This window comes from Oncorhynchus gorbuscha, linkage group LG12 (assembly GCF_021184085.1).
Source record: "Oncorhynchus gorbuscha isolate QuinsamMale2020 ecotype Even-year linkage group LG12, OgorEven_v1.0, whole genome shotgun sequence".
Lineage (NCBI taxonomy): Eukaryota > Metazoa > Chordata > Actinopteri > Salmoniformes > Salmonidae > Oncorhynchus > Oncorhynchus gorbuscha.
Window position 1 is genome coordinate 20,780,672 of NC_060184.1, and position 16,908 is coordinate 20,797,579.

A 16,908-nucleotide genomic window follows, 5' to 3' on the forward strand; every position below is an offset into this window, starting at 1 on the left:
TGCTTCCTAAGTGGACAGTTTGATTTCACAGAAGTGTGATTGACTTGGAGTTACATTATTGTTTAAGTGTTCCCTTTATTTTTTTGAGCAGTGTAATAAGTACTACATGAAACGTATCTCTCTGCCGATAGGCAGTGTGCATGTAATGGACATAAGGAACTGGTCTTGCGATATTTCTAGGTCTTTTTCTCTTCATTTTTCTTGTTTTTCCCCGCCAAACAATTGGATCCAATGAACTGAGCAGGCTGGGCTGACATGCTTATAGCCTTTGCTAGGGCATTCCTAATATGAGCATGAATCTATAATATTGTGCTGTTATTATTTTTATTAATATAATCTATTATTATAGTTTATTTGTCTGACTGTTTTCCATGTTATTTGGTAGGTTCTCTCTCTTAAAAAGAGAGAAAAAAAACCTCATTGATATGCAATAGACCTATGGGGCTTTGAATGTGTAAGTGAAGGGTGCCAGTAGTTCATTCATTTATCATGGGACTGCTCATATTTCCCTTGGCCGATGCCAATTGGCGGCCAAGGTTTTGCCTTTGTGCATCATGAGGGAGATGGTCTGATGGTCTTAGTGACAACAGACCTCCTAGATATGGGGGGAGGTATTAGTGGGTGGAATATTAGAGGTTTACACAATTGCATCTACAGTATTCTTAAACGTGCAAATATTATGGTACAGCTATATGGGCACTTAATCATCATGGTGTTTTTTGATGGTAAGTTTACATACACTGGTTGTGGAAAGTATAATTGATCAATCATTATGGTAAGTGGGGAACTAAGTAAAGCCAGTTACAATTGTAATGGCTTAGCAGATTGTTAAAGAAAAAGATAAATTTTTACCTGGCTAAAATAGAAAGAAAATAGAAAGAATATAATCTATTGTTTACATGAAACTCACTACAAATATAGACGAGGTTGGGTAGAAAAGGGACAGAGGGAGAAATATATTTTTGTCATTGGCAAAGAAACTCAAAAGGGGTGATTATATTAATGAACAACAATTTTGATCCGACTGTGCAAACTGATCCTCAAGAAAGATGAATCCTTTTAAATATGTTACTGGACCAAAACCAGATTTGACTAATTCATCTATATGGGCCAAATAATGATGAGCCACACTTCTTCTAAAGTATATATAGTCATCTATTGAGCTCACCAGCAATTCATTGATCTATTATTGTGGTGGGAGATTATAATACGGTTTTAAACACCGTAAAGGAAATCACACTACAAACTATCACCCTCATGCACTTAAGGAGATCATGGAATACATTAGAACTAGTGGATATATGGAGGCTGAAAAACCCTGACCTAGTGAGATATACACAGAGGAGGCTAAATCAAGATAGCCATCTTGACTACTTCCTGGCCTTTTTCTTTCTAGCATCAAGAGTTAAAGTATTAATAGGATAACGAATGCGATCGGACCACCATCTAATTGGCCTCCACATAACTCTTACAGCATTTCCACATTGACGGGGATATTGGAAATTGAATCAAAGCCTACCGGATGACAATTTGTTCTTAACGAAGTCATTTGAAATGGACATTTTTCTACACAATGTAGATCCAGCAGATTTGCATATTGTATGGGACACATTTAGAGGTTATTCAATACAATACTCATCATTAAAACAAGCAGTTTAGGTCAGAAGTAAAATAGCAGGTCATGAAGTAAAATAGCAGGTCATGGAAACTACTATAGGGGCACAAAATACAGGAAAAACCAAAAGAATGATCAAGTGGAATTTATTACAAAAATAAAGCATATTGTATGGAAAATGCACTACATATTTCATGAATCTTCAACGTAGAAATGCTACCAAAAATAATTTACATAAACTTGTTACAAATGACAGTAATCCATGATTCACCATATTATATTTTGAAAGAGGAATCAAAATATTTTAAGAGTATGTTTTCTTTTGTCTCCTCCATCTCTACTGAATGGTGTTAACTGTAAGGATTACTTTTCTAATAATAATAATGTAAAATTAACAAATGTACAGAAACACTTGTGTGAAGGCCAAAATAAAGGAGGAGGAACCGAGGGAATGAAATATTTTACGTTTGGAAAAACACCAGGGCTAAATGGTATACCAGTGGAGGTAGTATATCAGACCTTTTCTGATGTACTCAAAGGTCAATTATTAGCGTGTTTTAATGAATCCTATAAAATGTTTAGACTTTCAGGTACTCAACAAGGTTTGATTTCATTACTACTGAAACAGGACTCAGGTTGTAAGTAAACTCAGCAAAAAAAAGAAACTTCTTTTCACTGTCAACTGCATTTCTTTTCAGCAAACTTAACATGTGTAAATATTTGTATGAACATAACAAGATTCAACAACTGAGAAAAACTGAACAAGTTCCACAGACATGTGACTAACAGAAATGGATGAATGTGTCCATGAACAAAGGGGGTATCAAAATCAAAAGTGACAGTCAGTATCTGGTGTGGCCACCAGCTGCATTAAGTACTGCAGTGTGTTTCTTCCTCATGGACAGCACCAGATTTTCCAGTTCTTGCTATGTGATGTTACCCCACTCTTCCACAAAGGCACCTGCAAGTTCACAGACCATCCTGGAGGGGAATGGCCCAAGTCCTCAACCTCCAATCCAACAGGTCCTAGACGTGCTCAATGGGATTAAGATCCGGGCTCTTCACTGTCCATGGCAGAACACTGACATTCCTGTCTTGCAGGAAATCACGCACAGAACGAGCAGTATGGCTGGTGGCATTGCTGGAGGGTACCGCATGAGGGAGGAGGATGTCTTCCCTGTAACGCACAGCGTTTAGATTGCCTGCAATGACAGCAAGCTCAGTCCGATGATGCTTTGACACACCGCCCCAGACCATGACGGACCCTCCACCTCTAAATTGATCCTGCTCCAGAGTACAGGCCTCAGGGTAACGCTCATTCCATTCAACGATAAATGTGAATCCGACCATCACCCCCGGTGAGACAAAACCGCGACTCGTCAGTGAAGAGCAATTTTTTCCAGTCCTGTCTGATCCAGTAACGGTTGGTTTGTGACCATTGGCCACATTGTTGCTGGTGATGTCTGGTGGGGACCTGCCTTACAACAGGCCTACAAGCCCTCAGTCCAGCCTCTCAGCCTATTGCGGACAGTCTGAGCACTGATGGAGGGATTGTGTGTTCCTGGTGTAACTCGGGCAGTTGTTGTTGCCATCCTGTACCTGTCCCGCAGGTGTGATGTACGTAGGTAGGTGCAGGTGTTTTAACACGTGGTCTGTCACTGCGATTATGATCAGCTGTCCGTCCTGTCTCTCTGTAGCGCTGTCTTAGGCGTCTCACAGTACAGACATTGTAATTTATTGCCCTTGCCATATCTGCAGTCCTCATGCTTTCTTGCAGCATGACTAAGGCACGTTCGCGCAGATGAGCAGGGACCCTGGGAATCTTTCTTTTGGTGTTTTTCAGAGTCAGTAGAAATGCCTCTTTTAGTGTCTTAAGTTTTCATAACTGTGACCTTAATTGCCTACCTAAGCTGTTAGTGTCTTAACGACAATTCCACAGGTGCATGTTCATTAATTGTTTATGGTTCATTGAACAAGCATGGGAAACAGTGTTTAAACCCTCTACAATGAAGATCTGTGAAGTTATTTGGATTTTTAAAATTGTCCTGAAAAGGGATGTGTTTTTTGCTGAGCTAATAAAGATCCAGCCCATAAAAAAAAAAAACTGGAAGCCACTTACACTTCAAAGTTGTGATTTTAAAAATCCTGGCGAGGTGTATAGCAACTAGAATAAAAAAGGTTTTACCAGATATTGTTCATCCTGATCAGACAGGTTTTTTACATGAACGATATATTGGCAATTTAATATACGACAATTACTTGAAAAAATTATCCACCAACCACAATCAGCCCTGGATTTACCCACCAACCACAATCAGCCCCAATTAGTCCTGGCCGGAGAGCCCGTTGAGACCTGGCACATCCAGCAGAGGGAGCCATCACCTCGTGATGTAGACTCCGTCTGCCACCAGGCCTCGGCGACTCTCCCCCTGGTGGCTGACCTGCTGTACGCCACACCCCCCCTAGCTCTGTCGAGGAGGAGGCTGTCGTCTCGATAGGGCATCCGCGTTTTCATGCTTCGCCCTGACCTTTTCACAACAGAAAAAGAGAATCATTGAAGGGACACGAACCACCTGGTGACCCGATCATTTGTGTCCCTTCCCCTGGCCATCCAGACCAGTGGTCAGTGACCAGGGTGAAGTGGGTACCTAACAGGTAATAATTGACTGTCTAGCACCTACTTAATCTTAACAATCGAGTACTTTTTCTCTCTAGATATTAGCTTTCGGCTTATGTACATGATGGGGTGCTCCTTCCCATCGTGTATCTGGGACAGAATGCCCCCTAGTCCCGTGTCACATGCATCCGTCTGGACCAACATTGGCACCTGTAAATCGGCGGTTACGAGAATCGGATGGGAGCACAGTGCTTCCGTCAGGCGCATGAACGCCACTTCTGTCTTGTCCGTCCATTTCACTGTTTTCGGGAGGCGGGCCCTGGTTAGATCGTTGAGGGGGGAACCTACAGCCACAATGTTGGGGATAAACCGGCTATAGTATCCTGCCAGTCCCAGGAAGGACTTGACATGTGTCTTGGTGCGTGGAACGGGCCAGTCACTACTGTGTGAACCTTCCTCTCCTGGGGCTTGACGTTCCCCAGTCCGATCAAATACCCCAGGTACTCCACCTCCTTGAACGCTAGTCTGCATTTCTTGGGGTCGCTGTCAACCCAGCTTGCCTGAGCGTGTCCAGCAACACCTGGAGGCGCGTCAGGTGTTCTTCCCAACCTTGGCTGTGGATGATGATATTATCCAAATAGGCCTCTGCGTACTGCTGGTGGGGTCGATGTACTTTGTCCATCAGGCGCTGGAATGTGGGTTAGGCTCCGTGGAGACCGAACGGTACTGATATAGTCCGTCAGATGTCAAAAACGCTGTCTTCTCCCAGGAGGAGGCTGTGAACTGTACCTGCCAATATCCTTTGCTCTGGTCAAGGATCGGTCGATGAGTTCACCCACCCTCGGCATGGGGTAGGCGTCGAACAAGCTGATGTCTTGCACAAACCGGAAATCATTAAAGAAGCGCAGGCTACTGTCCGTGTTGGGCACCAACACGATGGGGCTGCACCATGCACCCTGGGACTCTTCAATGACCCCCATCCTCAGCATAGCCTCCACTTCCTGCTTCACAGCTGTGTGCTTCGGCTGTGTGCTTTGTGTCGTTGTCCTGTTGGACGGAGAACCTTAACCCCAGTCTGAGGTCCTGAGCACTCTGGAGCAGGTTTTCATCAAGGATCCCTCTGTACTTTGCACCGTTCATCTGTCCCTCAATCCTGACTAGTCTCCCAGTCCCTGCCGCTGAAAAACATCCCCACAGCATGATACAGCCACCACCATGCTTCACCGTAGGGATGGTGCCAGGTTTCCTCCAGACATGACGCTTGGCATTCAGGCCAAAGAGTTCCATTTTGGTTTCAAGGACTCATAGTCAGAGTCCTTTAGGTGCCTTTTGACAAACTCCAAGCTGGCTGTCATATGCCTTTTACTGAGGAGTGTCTTCCGTCTGGCCACTCTACCATAAAGGCCTGATTGGTGAAGTGCTGCAGAGATGGTTGTCCTTCTGGGAGAACTTTGGAACTTCTTCAGATTGACCATCGGAAAAGTCTTGGTGGTTCAACACTTCTTCCATTAAAGAATGATGGAGGCCACTGTGTTCTTGGAGACCTTCAATGCTGCAGAAATGTTTTGGTGTCCTTCCCCAGATCTGTGCCTCGACACAATTCTGTCTCTGAGCTCTACGGACAATTCCTTATAGACAGTTGTATGCCTTTCCAAATCGTGCCGTATCAATTGAATTTACCACAGGTGGACTCCAATCTAGTTGTAGAAACATCTCGAAGAATGTTCAATGGAAACAGTAATATATGCTATTTAGCAGACGCTTTTATCCAAAGCGACTTACAGTCATGTGTGCATACATTCTATGTATGGGTGGTCCCGGGGATCGAACCCACTACCCTGGCGTTACAAGCGCCATGCTCTACCAACTGAGCTACAGAAGGACCACAAACAGGATGTACCTGAGCTCAATTTTGAGTCTGAATTCTTGTGTTAATAAGGTGTTTCTGTTTTCACTTTGTCATTATGGGGTAGTGTATGTAGATTGAGGAGGATAAATATGAATTAAATCAATTTTAGAATAATGCTATAAAGTAACACAATGTGGAAAAAGTCAAGTGGTCTGAATACTTTCCAAATGCACTGTATGGGGCATGCAACATTCTCAGCTCTGTAGAGTTTGCTGTGAAGAGACAGAATCACTAGATCATTTATTCTGGTATTGCCACTATGTAGCTTGTTTCTGGTCACAGGTGTAGGAATGATTGGGATGGGGTGGGATTAAATACAAATACAAATACAGTTGAAGTCGGAAGTTTACATACACTTAGGTTGGAGTCGTTAAAACTCGTTTTTCAACCACTCCACAAATTTCTTGTTAACAAACTATAGTTTTGGAAAGTCGGTTAGGACATCTACTTTGTGCATGACACAAGTAACTTTTCCAATAATTGTTTACAGACAGATTATTTCACTTATAATTCACTGTATCATAATTCCAGAGGGTCAAATGTTTACATACACTAATTTGACTGTGCCTTTAACCTCTCTGGGATATGTGGGACGCTAGCTACTCATCCCCAGAAGATAATATATGCATATTATTAGATTTTGTTTGGATAGAAAACACTCTGACTTTTCTAAAACTGTTTGAAACATGTCTGTGAGTATAACAGAACTTTTGGAGCAGCCGAAACCCCGAGGACTACTAACCATTCACCCTCTTTTCAATGAGATTTCATTGGGAATCCAAATTTCTAAGATACTTGCTTGCATTTCCTACTGCTTCCACTGGATGTCACCAGTCTTTACAAATTGGTTGAGGTTATTCCTTTGTGTAATGAAGAAGTACGGCCATCTTGAACGAGGGTCACTTCATGTATACTGTTTGATAGAGGTGCATGACCAGAAAGCAAGCTTGAGTTTGTTTTCTTCCTGTATTGAACACAGATCATCCCGTCTTCAATTTTATTGATTATTAACTTTTTTTGAAATACCTAAAATTGTATTACAAAAGTAGTTTGAAATGTTTTGGCAAAGTTTATAGGTAACTTTTGAGATATTTTGTCGTCACGTTGTTTTTCTGGATCAAACGCGCCAAATAAATGGACATTTTGTATATATATGGACGGATTTAATTGAACAAAAGGACCATTTGGGATGTTTATGGGACATATTGGAGTGCCAACAGAAGAAGCTCGTCAAAGGTAAGGCATGATTTATATTTTTATTTCTGCGTTTTGTGTCGCGCCTACAGGGTTAAAATATGTTTTCTCTCTTTTGTTTATGGAGGTGCTATCCTCAGATAATAGCATTGTTTGCTTTTGCTGAAAAGCCCTTTTGAAATCTGACATGTTGGCTGGATTCACAACACGTGTTGCTTTAATTTGTTATCTTACATGTGTGATTTCATGAAAGTTAGATTTTTAAAGGAATTTATTTGAATTTGGCACGCTCTGTATTTTCTCTGGCGTTTGGTCAAGTGGGACGCTACCGTCCCACATATCCCAGAGAGGTTAAAGGCAATGCTACCAAATGCTAATTTAGTGTATGTAAACTTCTGACCCACTGGGAATGTGATGAAAGCAATAAAAGCGGAAATAAATAATTATCTCAACTATTAAAACTTCTTACGGCTGAAATCCCATTAACGGGATCGATTTGACAACAGCCAGTGAAAGTGCAGGGCGCCAAATTCAAACAACAGAAATCTCATAATTAAAATTCCTCAAACATACAAGTATTATATACCATGTTAAAGATAAACTTGTTGTTAATCCCACCACAGTGTCTGATTTCATAAAGACTTTACAGCGAAAGCACACCATACGTTAGGTCAGCACCTAGTCACAGAAAAACACAGCCATTTTTCCAGCCAAAAAGCAGAAATAGAGATAAAATGTGTCACTAACCTTTGATGATCTTCATCAGATAACACTCATGGGACTTCATGTTACACAATACATGTATGTTTTGTTAGATAAAATTCATATTTATATACAAAAATCTGAGTTTACATTGGTGCGTTATGTTCAGTAATGTTTTGCTTCCAGAACATCCAGTGATTTTTGCAGAGAGCCACATCAATTTACAGAAATACTCATCTGAAATGTTGATGAAAATACAAGTGTTATACATGGAATTAAATATTTAGATTCTTCTTAATGCAACCGCTGTGTCAGATTTCAAAAAAACTTTACGGAAAAAGCACGCCATGCAATAATCTGAGTATAGCGTTCAGAGACAAAAACAAGCCATACAGATAGCCGCCATGTTGTGGAGTCAACAGAAGTCAGAAATAGGATTCTAAATATTCACTTATCTTTTTTTGTTTTTTTTGTTTTGTTTTGTTCGATAAAGTCCTTAATTTACACAATTTTCACAAATCCAAATTCACAAGACACAAGCACTTAGTTCAGACGACAGTTCGTAGAAACATGTCAAACGATGTATAGAAATCAATCTTCAGGATGTTTTTATCATAAATCTTCAATAATATTCCAACTGGACAATTCCTTTGTCTTTAGAAAGGAAAAGGAACAGAGCTCATGCTCACGGCCGCACGCGAGACTGACCTCATGGCATTCTGCCAGACACCTGACTCAAACAGCTCTTATTCTCTCCCCCTTCAGAGTAGAGACCTGAAACAAGGTTCTTATGACTGTTGACATCTAGTGGAAGCCTTAGGAAGTGCAATCGGACCAAATTTTACACTGTATATTGGATAGGCAAAGACTTAATCCTTCAAACCTCAGATTTCCCACTTCCTGGTTGGATTTCTTCTCAGGATTTTGCCTGCCATGTGAGTTCTATAATATAAACTTCCGACAATAATGTATTGTTGTTATGTTCGATAATATATTATTGTTATGTTCGGTAATGTAGTATTGTTATGTTCAATAATGTATTATTGTTATGTTCAATAATGTATTATTGTTATGTTCAGTAATGTATTGTTTTGTTTGGTAATGTATTATTGTTATGTTCCGTAATGTATTGTATTATTGTTATGTTCGGTAATGTTTTGTTTGGTAATGTATTGTTATGTTCGGTAATGTATTGTTTTGTTTGGTAATGTATTATTGTTATGTTCGGTAATGTATTGTTTTGTTTGGTAATGCATTATTGTTATGTTCAGTAATGTATTATTGTTATGTTCAGTAATGTATTATTGTTATGTTCGGTAATGTATTGTTTTGTTTGGTAATGTATTATTGTTATGTTCGGTAATGTATTGTATTATTGTTATGTTCAGTAATGTTTTGTTTTGTTTGGTAATGTATTATTGTTATGTTCGGTAATGTATTATTGTTATGTTCGGTAATGTATTATTGTTATGTACGGTAATGTATTATTGTTATGTTCGGTAATGTATTATTGTTATGTTCGGTAATGTATTATTGTTATGTTCGGTAATGTATTATTGTTATGTTCGGTAATGTATTATTGTTATGTTCGGTAATGTATTGTTTTTTGGTAATGCATTATTGTTATGTTCAGTAATGTATTATTGTTATGTTCAGTAATGTATTATTGTTATGTTCAGTAATGTATTATTGTTATGTTCGGTAATGTATTGTTTTGTTTGGTAATGTATTATTGTTATGTTCGGTAATGTATTGTATTATTGTTATGTTCAGTAATGTTTTGTTTTGTTTGGTAATGTATTAGTGTTATGTTCGGTAATGTATTGTATTATTGTTATGTTCAGTAATGTTTTGTTTTGTTTGGTAATGTATTATTGTTATGTTCGGTAATGTATTATTGTTATGTTTGGTAATGTATTATTGTTATGTTCAGTAATGTATTATTGTTATGTTCGGTAATGTATTGTTTTGTTTGGTAATGTATTATTGTTATGTTCGGTAATGTATTGTATTATTGTTATGTTCAGTAATGTTTTGTTTTGTTTGGTAATGTATTAGTGTTATGTTCGGTAATGTATTATTGTTATGTTCGGTAATGTATTATTGTTATGTTCAGTAATGTATTATTGTTATGTTCGGTAATGTATTGTTTTGTTTGGTAATGTATTATTGTTATGTTCGGTAATGTTTTGTTTGGTAATGTATTATTGTTATGTTCGGTAATGTTTTGTTTGGTAATGTATTATTGTTTTGTTCGGTAATGTATTATGGTTTTGTTCGGTAATGTATTATTGTTATGTTCGGTAATGTATTGTTTTGTTTGGTAATGTATTATTGTTATGTTCGGTAATGTATTATTGTTATGTTTGGTAATGTATTGTTTTGTTCAGTAATGTATTATTGTAATGTTCGGTAATGTATTGTTTTGTTCGGTAATGTATTATTGTTATGTTCGGTAATGTATTGTTTTGTTTGGTAATGTATTATTGTTATGTTCCGTAATGTATTGTATTATTGTTATGTTTGGTAATGTATTGTTTTGTTCAGTAATGTATTATTGTAATGTATTATTGTTATGTTCGGTAATGTATTGTTTTGTTTGGTAATGTATTATTGTTATGTTCCGTAATGTATTGTATTATTGTTATGTTCGGTCATGTTTTGTTTGGTAATGTATTAGTGTTATGTTCAGCAATGTATTAGTGTTATGTTCAGCAATGTATTAGTGTTATGTTCGGTAATGTATTATTGTTGTTATGTTCGGTAATGTATTATTGTTTTGTTCTGTAATGTATTATTGTTTTGTTTGGTAATGTTTATTGTTATGTTTGGTAATGTATTGTTTGGTAATGTATTATTGTTATGTTCGGTAATGTATTATTGTTATGTTTTGGTAATGCATTATTGTTATGTTCAGTAATGTATTATTGTTATGTTCAGAAATGTATTATTGTTATGTTCAGAAATGTATTATTGTTATGTTCAGTAATGTATTGTTTTGTTTGGTAATGTATTATTGTTATGTTCCGTAATGTATTGTATTATTGTTATGTTCGGTAATGTTTTGTTTGGTAATGTATTGTTATGTTCGGTAATGTATTGTTTTGTTTGGTAATGTATTATTGTTTTGTTCAGTAATGTATTATTGTTATGTTCGGTAATGTATTGTTTTGTTTGGTAATGTATTATTGTTATATTCGGTAATGTATTATTGTTATGTTCGGTAATGTATTATTGTTAAGTTCGGTAATGTATTATTGTTATGTTCGGTAATGTATTATTGTTATGTTCGGTAATGTATTGTTTTGTTTGGTAATGTATTATAGTTATGTTCGGTAATGTATTGTTTTGTTTGGTAATGTATTATTGTTATGTTCCGTAATGTATTGTATTATTGTTATGTTCGGTCATGTTTTGTTTGGTAATGTATTAGTGTTATGTTCAGCAATGTATTAGTGTTATGTTCAGCAATGTATTAGTGTTATGTTCGGTAATGTATTATTGTTGTTATGTTCGGTAATGTATTATTGTTTTGTTCTGTAATGTATTATTGTTTTGTTTGGTAATGTTTATTGTTATGTTTGGTAATGTATTGTTTGGTAATGTATTATTGTTATGTTCGGTAATGTATTATTGTTATGTTTTGGTAATGCATTATTGTTATGTTCAGTAATGTATTACTGTTATGTTTGGTAATGTATTATTGTTATGTTTGGTAATGTATTATTGTTATGTTTGGTAATGTATTATTGTTATGTTTGGTAATGTATTATTGTTATGTTTGGTAATGTATTATTATTATGTTCGGTAATGTATCATTGTTATGTTCGGTAATGCATTATTGTTATGTTCTGTAATGTATTATTGTTATGTTCGGTAATGCATTATTGTTATGTTCGGTAATGTATTGTTTTGTTTGGTAATGCATTATTGTTATGTTCAGTAATGTATTATTGTTATGTTCAGTAATGTATTATTGTTATGTTCAGTAATGTTATGTTCAGTAATGTATTGTTTGGTAATGTATTATTGTTAGGTAATGTTTTGTTTGGTAATGTATTATTGTTATGTTCGGTAATGTATTATTGTTATGTTCGGTAATGTATTATTGTTATGTTCGGTAATGTATTGTATTGTTTGGTAATGTATTATTGTTATGCTCAGTAATGTATTATTTTGTTTGGTAATGCATTATTGTTATGTTCTGTAATGTATTGTTTTGTTTGGTAATGTATTATTGTTATGTTCCGTAATGTATTGTATTATTGTTATGTTCCGTAATGTTTTGTTTGGTAATGTATTAGTGTTATGTTCAGCAATGTATTAGTGTTATGTTCGCTAATGTATTATTGTTATGTTCGGTAATGTATTATTGTTATGTTCGGTAATGTTTTGTTTGGTAATGTATTGTTATGTTCGGTAATGTTTTGTTTGGTAATGCATTATTGTTATGTTCGGTAATGTTTTGTTTGGTAATGTATTATTGTTATGTTCGGTAATGTTTTGTTTGGTAATGTATTATTGTTATGTTCAGTAATGTATTATTTATGTTCAGTAATGTATTATTTATGTTCGGTAATGTATTATTGTTATGTTTGGTAATGTATTATTTTGTTTGGTAATGAATTATTATTATATTCTGTAATGTATTATTGTTATGTTCGGTAATGTATTATTGTTATGTTCGGTAATGTATTGTTTTGTTCGGTAATGTATTGTTTGTTTGGTAATGCATTATTGTTATGTTTGGTAATGTATTATTGTTATTTTCGGCAATGTATTGTTTGGTAATGTATTATTGTTATGTTCGGTAATGTATTATTGTTATGTTCGGTAATGTATTATTGTTATGTTCTGTAATGTATTATTGTTATGTTTGGTAATGTATTGTTTTGTTTGGTAATGTATTATTGTTATGTTCGGTAATGTATTATTGTTATGTTCGGTAATGTATTATTGTTATGTTCGGTAATGTATTATTGTTATGTTCGGTAATGTATTATTGTTATGTTCGGTAATGTATTATTGTTATGTTCGGTAATGTTTTGTTTGGTAATGTATTATTGTTATGTTCAGTAATGTATTATTGTTATGTTCAGTAATGTATTATTGTTATGTTCAGTAATGTATTATTGTTATGTTCAGTAATGTATTATTGTTATGTTCAGTAATGTATTATTGTTATGTTCAGTAATGTATTATTGTTATGTTCAGTAATGTATTATTGTTATGTTCGGTAATGTATTATTGTTATGTTCGGTAATGTATTATTGTTATGTTCGGTAATGTATTATTGTTATGTTCGGTAATGTATTATTGTTATGTTCAGTAATGTATTATTGTTATGTTCAGTAATGTATTATTTATGTTCGGTAATGCATTATTGTTATGTTTGGTAATGTATTGTTATGTTCGGTAATGTTATGTTTGGTAATGTATTGTTATGTTCGGTAATGTTTTGTTTGGTAATGTATTATTGTTATGTTCTGTAATGTTTTGTTTGGTCATGTATTATTGTTATGTTCGGTAATGTATTATTGTTATGTTTGGTAATGTATTATTGTTATGTTCGGTAATGCATTATTGTTATGTTTGGTAATGTATTGTTATGTTCGGTAATGTTTTGTTTGGTAATGTATTATTGTTATGTTCGGTAATGTTTTGTTTGGTAATGTATTATTGTTATGTTCGGTAATGTATTATTGTTATGTTTGGTAATGTATTATTTTGTTTGGTAATGCATTATTGTTATGTTCGGTAATGTTTTGTTTGGTAATGTATTATTGTTATGTTCGGTAATGTTTTGTTCGGTAATGTATTATTGTTTTGTTCGGTAATTTATTATTGTTATGTTCGGTAATGTATTATTGTTATGTTTGGTAATGTATTGTTATGTTCGGTAATGTTTTGTTTGGTAATGTATTATTGTTATGTTCGGTAATGTTTTGTTCGGTAATGTATTATTGTTTTGTTCGGTAATGTTTTGTTCGGTAATGTATTATTGTTTTGTTCGGTAATGTATTATTGTTATGTTCGGTAATGTATTATTGTTATGTTTGGTAATGTATTGTTATGTTCGGTAATGTTTTGTTTGGTAATGTATTATTGTTATGTTCGGTAATGTATTATTGTTATGTTCGGTAATGTTTTGTTCGGTAATGTATTATTGTTATGTTCGGTAATGTATTATTGTTATGTTTGGTAATGTATTGTTATGTTCGGTAATGTTTTGTTTGGTAATGTATTATTGTTATTTTTGGTAATGTATTATTGTTATGTTTGGTAATGTATTATTGTTATGTTCGGTAATGTATTATTGTTATGTTTGGTAATGTATTGTTATGTTCGGTAATGTTTTGTTTGGTAATGTATTATTGTTATGTTCGGTAATGTTTTGTTTGGTAATGTATTATTGTTATGTTTGGTAATGTATTATTGTTATGTTTGGTAATGTATTATTGTTATGTTCGGTAATGTATTATTGTTATGTTCGGTAATGTATTATTGTTATGTTTGGTAATGTATTATTGTTATGTTCAGTAATGTATTATTGTTATGTTCGGTAATGTTTTGTTTGGTAATGTATTATTGTTATGTTCAGTAATGTATTATTGTTATGTTCGGTAATGTATTATTGTTATGTTCAGTAATGTATTATATAGAAAGCCAGCTTTAAACCCCAAACAGCAAGCAATGCAGATGTATGTCAAATGTATATGTTGCAGAAAAGATGTAAAATCAAAAAGATGTGTCCTCCTAAGAGGAGGACGGGTTAAACATTTTTTAAATTTAAATTCAAGTTTGAAAAGTAAAATTGCGTATTGTCACAGTAGGGCTGGGCAATAGTGCCTAAAACTCTATTTCAATGTGTTTTCTCTAAATAAGCTGTGTTGCACAATTTAAAGATCAAGTTCACTGCATTTAGCAATACTATATTGAATTCAGAGCTTGAGGAATTATACATAGGCTGAATATATGCCTTCCGTGAGGGGTGGTGGGAGGGGCTTGGGAGAAGGAGGCAAAGCAAGTGATCTCATCTTTGTTGTTGTGAGGGGTGGTGGGAGGGGCTTGGGAGAAAGAGGAAAAGCGAGTGATCTCATCTTTGTTGTTGTGAGGGGTGGTGGGAGGGGCTTGGGAGAAGGAGGCAAAGCCAGTGATCTCATCTTTGTTGTTGTGAGGGGTGGTGGGAGGGGCTTGGGAGAAAGAGGCAAAGCGAGTGATCTCATCTTTGTTGTTGTGAGGGGTGGTGGGAGGGGCTTGGAAGAAAGAGGCAAAGCGAGTGATTTCAAAATCTGTCCAAAATAAGCCCAATGCATTTCTATGCGCTTATATTGAACCTAAGCTCGTCGCCTGCCTTTGGGACAACAACTCCCTTTGTTAGAGTGGCAACATGAGCATTGTTTTATTAAATACAGATATCTGGTGTAACTGGGAAGGTGCAAAAGGCAACATGAGAACAAGTGGACATAAACGCTCATAAAAACTAAAAATACAACAAACCTCGATTCTGAGATATAGGCATTTGGAATGTCGCACAAAACATAACATCAAAATAATCAAATTAATTTTATGTATCCCCCAGCCCTATGTCACGATATCGTTCCAGCAACAAGGTCTTCAAGGTGAATGAGATTTGAATGGTGTTTTGAATTGAAAGCATATTAGCTCCCGAATGAAAGAATCTCTGGCTCGATCTCTTGTTTATTTGTTTATTTTGTTTATTTGTTTATTTTGTTGTGGATTTTGGAAGACATTGCTTTTTCTGTACGCAAAGTAAATGTCTGTCAATAGCAGCCAAAATATATATCTAATCGGGTGTGTGTGTGTGTGTGTTTCCAGGGTGTGTGAGCTGTTACAAGGAGGTGCTGTGATGAACAAGAGCTACCAGCCCCACGAGGCCCACATTCCTTACCTGCTGCAGCTATTCATCGACTACAACCTGTACGGCATGAACATGGTCAACCTGGGAGCCGTCAAGTTCCGCCGGAGCCAGCAGCGCGAAGGTAAGGACGCTCTGGGGGTACACGGAACAGGGAGCGGAAAGGTTATTTTACCCAAGAGGAAATGCTTAGTAATGGGGATGTAAACAAATGTGTTAACTACATTTGACAGAAATGCGTTTTTGGTGAGTATGGAACATTTCTGGGATCTTTTATTTCAGTTAAAAAACATGAGCGAGCACACATCCAAAGAAATGTATTTTCTGTAGAGGTGCTAACTAACGGCAAATTAACTATAAGCTATAAAAAAATGAAGAGTCGCACACTCTATATATTTTTGGGGTAAATCGCCAACGTTTCGGCCGGGATTTACCCAATAAATGACTGGAAAAGTGTGTGTGATATATATATATATAGTGTGTACCTCTCTTTGTCTTTTATTTCAGCTAATGAAACATGGGACCAACACTTTACACATTTATATTTTTGTTCGGTATAACACAAATGTATAATAAAAATAATAAAAATAATCAGAGCTTTAAAAAAGAACAGAAAGTAACAATATTACTGTTGGATGTGGTTGATATTACTGTTAATGTTAGATGTGGTTGATATTACTGTTAGATGTGGTTGATATTACTGTTGGATGTGGTTGATATTACTGTTAGATGTGGTTGATATTACTGTTGGATGTGGTTGATATTACTGTTGGATGTGGTTGATATTACTGTTAGATGTGGTTGATATTACTGTTAGATGTGGTTGATATTACTGTTAGTGTTAGATGTGGTTGATATCACTGTTGGATGTGGTTGATATTACTGTTGGATGTGGTTGATATTACTGTTGGATGTGGTTGATATTACTGTTGGATATGGTTGATATTACTGTTGGATGTGGTTGATATTACTGTTAGATGTGGTTGATATTA

The 16,908-nt window shown here is 35.6% G+C and overlaps 1 protein-coding gene across 2 annotated transcripts in view; it reads left to right on the forward strand.

Moving 5' to 3' along the window:
* Positions 1-16,908, forward strand: part of LOC123990676 (DNA polymerase zeta catalytic subunit-like) — a 137,781-nt gene that overhangs the window by 43,817 nt on the left and 77,056 nt on the right. For both annotated transcript variants that reach the window (XM_046291415.1, XM_046291416.1), the window contains exon 4: positions 15,877-16,040. In XM_046291415.1, the coding sequence (XP_046147371.1) occupies positions 15,877-16,040 (164 nt within the window). The remainder of the gene's footprint in view (positions 1-15,876; positions 16,041-16,908) is intronic.